Below are 4018 nucleotides of genomic sequence, written 5' to 3'. Positions count from 1 at the left end.
CCAGGTATTGTGAAAAGAACCCTCTAATATTTGTTTTTTTATATGAATAATTTTTGCAAATATCGAAATTTCATACCCCTCAACTATGCATTGGACTGATTTGTCTGTGGTTGTGGATCGATTAGTGGTTGTTGGATGTTTTGGGTTTGAATGGCCTCTGTTGTGTGTTTGAATTTAAAAGGGATGAACACATTTCTATGACCAACACAATTGGAAACATAAAAACCCTATTACCAATCGGCTTGTCTGTAATATTTGCATTCAAAAACTTGGTGACCACCAAATACCAAATTAATTTGATTATCGTCAGTTATTGGCAGATTAGTTGGACCAGGAATTGGAAAAAAAATATTATTGGTTGGTGGGATTGGAGCGGAGGGAGGTAATTGGGTTCCTCTAGATTCTGATTTTATGTGCCTGTTTTGATGACAATTTGGTGATCCCTATGAATTTGTTTTCCTCTGGATAAAAACAAATTCATAGGAGAAGGAAGAATGGAAGTACGATGTTGTCAAAGGTTATTTCGTTTTGATTTTTTAAGAACTATAATCATTCATAGGTCATCAAATTTATGGGACAACATGTAAGCGGATTGATCATATTTGTATCATTGAGAGCTGAATAGCTGAAATTCATAAGGTTGGGCAGTTCAGTTTTCATCCATCTGGTTTATCTGAGAAGAATTCTGGGTGGATTTGGGATTTGTGCATGATATTCATATTAGATGCCAAAAAGTGAAGGTAACTTGCATCTTGAATTGATCTAGATTAAACTCACATTGACAGTTTTTTCTAGTGGAGAAAGGAAATTGAAGAGCTGCAAACTACCTAAAATTCCCCGTATGAACCCAGCTTTTAATTGAAAGTTTGGCTGCCATTTATAGGTTTGTAAAATATTGATTGGGACTTAAATGGGTGCATATAGGCCTGGAATCTGTCCTATATACATACCCATTTATTTTTAGCATAAAAAAAAAGCCTATTTGCTTTATCACATCTCCAATGTGTATTATATTATCCAAATCTGATCATCTTTGAGTAAAAAAACTATAGTATTGCGGTTATTTAAAGAAAATTACAATGGAATGTTAGAAAATGAAAGGCTGATTTGTCAAATAAGCACAAACAAAGATCTGATCCAGTTCTGCCTGAATGTGTTGTCTACAATTTAGCACCTTCTTGAGCTGGAAACTGATAATACCCCTTCACTCAACTGGTCCTCTACGTCCCAATTGGTCAATCAAGTTTCCAGCTCCTTTCCCAGCATCCACCTATAAGATTAGAGAGATATATATAGGAGTAGGAACTAAAGAAAAAAAATAACAGAGGTTACTGCTCTAGGAAAGTGTTTTTAATACCATGAAAGTTAACATCACCAATTGAATGTGCTTTTCTTTTTTCCATTTATTTGCTTCGGTTCCCTTGTTCTATGCAAATGATAAATTCAAACGTTTCTACCATAGCACTTGAACAATCCCATAGATTAGATTATTAGGCAATCAAATAAATAAATAAAAATAAATAATAGGGACCATGCTTGAACAATTCCAGCTTCACTAATTCGTCCTTCAGTGCATTCATGCCTATCTTGTACTTGTTATATTTTGTATAACAAGGTTGAAAATTTCTTATGCACATTGTAAATGAAATGAGTTATAAAGATTATTTTTTATCCAAATAACCCCTTGTTCCCTTCAATTGGTTAAGGGCTGCCGAGCCCTTAATGTAACATGTGTCGAACGATCATCAAGTCCATCCCAGACATCTAAACAGCCCACCATAATATATACATATATATATATATATATATATACATATATATGTATATATATATCTCACCAAGCGAAATGGTTATTATTTTTTTTCAAACATTTATGATCTGTGGTATGATTTACGAAGCAGTGGACAACGATTGGTCAGTTAATTTTCAGACTATAATTCTTTGCTTTTCACTTCCTTGCAATTTCAACCCCCCACATGACACTTTATTTTAATTAATTGCATTTCCTGCATATTAGCAGTTTGTGTCATTCATGCTTGCTAATAATTACTACTCTGCCCAGAAAAATAACATTATACAACATCTTCATTGATGATGTAGGTAATTAATCTCACGCTGGTATGTGATCACGTGAAAAAATTTATAACACAGATTTATTTGGATTTCATGTTGCCAACAAACTGTTTTTAACAATATTTTTTATTTGTTAGCGTTACTACCTACGCTCCTCTCGAGTAGCATACCCTCGACAGGTATGGCCCACTTCTAAATAAAAGAATTTGGATTTCATTTATCATTTATTTAGCCACGTATGATATAAACATCTTCGGATTTCATATCATATTATTAGCATTTTCACATGGACCCCGATGCCGATATTTCACACGTTGATCGGGAAATATGGGTGGATGGAATGGAGGACGTCTTCATTGACATGATATTAGCTGACGCCCTTAATGGTGCACTGAGGGCTGGGAGGATCACTTCTAGGGACCATGCTTCCTATGCTGCACGTCTTACGGCTGTGGGCGTAAAGACGTACGATGCGAGTCAAATCAAGGGGAAAATACATCGGCTTAAGATGATGCAACGACTTTTCACAGACCTCATGCACCAAACTGGTATGGGATGGGACCCCGATACCAAAACGGTTCTAGGGAGTGACGAACACTGGGCAAATGCCATTAGGGTAACGAATCTCTAACGACGCCATATTTTCCACTGTTTGCAATAGTCACTTTATTCATCATCACTTTTTTCTGTTGTTTAATCCCTCCCTAATATATTGAATTTAAATTTCTTTATCTAGGCCAAGCCACAAGTAAAGAAGTTTCGTACCTCAGGTTGCCCACGATATGCAGACCTCTGTACCATTTTTAGCGCTGCTGTAGCAACGGGCACACTCCACCACGCGTCCACCCAACCACCACCATCTTCGGATGAGGAGGAGCGTCTTGACGCTGAGATGCGGCGTCGGGGCCCGGCACTTGGCACCCAAGCCAGTCGGGATTTTGTCTTTGATGGCCCGTCGCAATTTCCCTTGGACATGGGTACACCATCGAGTTGCTCTTCCAGACGGCGTCAGAAGGGAGGGCAAAAGAACCAGCACGACGAGAAGATATCGAACATGGTTGATGCGATCACGCGTTCCTATGAGGCACGCCGAAAGTGTTATGAGGGGAGAGGAGAAGCGTCAGGGGAAAAACGTAGTAGAGGATCCACACATTGCATGGATAGTGATGATGGTTTCGATGCTTTTTCACACTGTGTGGCCTTGTTACAGGCACTTCAGCCCCCACTGCCTGACGATATTTTCTCCCGTGCGTTTGATCGGTTAATGAACCCCCTTGCACAACGAGGATTTTTGGTAATGGATGATGTCCATAGGCGAGCGTGGGCTATGCATAGTTGATTAGAGCGTGGCCTATGCATAGTTGATTGGACACTAGCTTGTGCATTAGAACTTCATTAGTTGCTTTGTTGAGTTGTAATTTTTCATTGGCGTTATGTAATATGTTTTTCTATGTGTCCTTCGTTGTTGTTAACATTTGTAGGTTTCATGGACATCTTTGGAAGATGTCCATGTTTTTATTATTTCATTCCAGTTGTGATGTCTCTGAAACCATCATTTTTATATTAATAGTATTGTGTTATGTGTTAGTTAGATCCACAAAATTCTGAATCAATGGGTTCGGTGTTATTAGAGTTTGTTTATATCTTGTTATTTCATGGATCTTGAATTGGTTTCTGAAATACATAGTGAGAACGTGGCTTAGATGATATGTACATTTTGGTATCTGACTTTTCTGGTTCTCTGCCCAACGGGCAGCTGTAGGTTTTCCACGTCATCAACACTTCTCAAAGGCATAAAATTACATCAAGGGTAGAGGTTGCCTTCCAAAAAAGGTTATTATTCTTCTCCAAAATGTTTCGGGTCCTCTGTTGTTTATTTCATATGCATAGGACCACGGAAAGTACCATATGAACAAGACTAGTGAAAAGAAAAACCATTAGTTAT

At 37.9% G+C, this 4018-nt stretch overlaps 1 protein-coding gene across 1 annotated transcript; it reads left to right on the top strand.

The window, feature by feature from the left end:
• Nucleotides 1-2359: 2359 nt before the first annotated feature.
• On the top strand, nt 2360-3412 carry LOC121235389. The gene is made up of 2 exons (XM_041131737.1): nt 2360-2689; nt 2810-3412. The coding sequence occupies exons 1-2, from the start codon at nt 2360-2362 to the stop codon at nt 3410-3412; spliced, it is 933 nt and encodes a 310-aa protein (XP_040987671.1).
• Nucleotides 3413-4018: the final 606 nt, after the last annotated feature.

Source organism: Juglans microcarpa x Juglans regia, chromosome 6D (assembly GCF_004785595.1).
Source record: "Juglans microcarpa x Juglans regia isolate MS1-56 chromosome 6D, Jm3101_v1.0, whole genome shotgun sequence".
Taxonomy (NCBI): domain Eukaryota; kingdom Viridiplantae; phylum Streptophyta; class Magnoliopsida; order Fagales; family Juglandaceae; genus Juglans; species Juglans microcarpa x Juglans regia.
The sequence above is the reverse complement of the archived record's forward strand: the minus strand, read 5'-3'. Positions and strand labels throughout refer to the sequence as shown.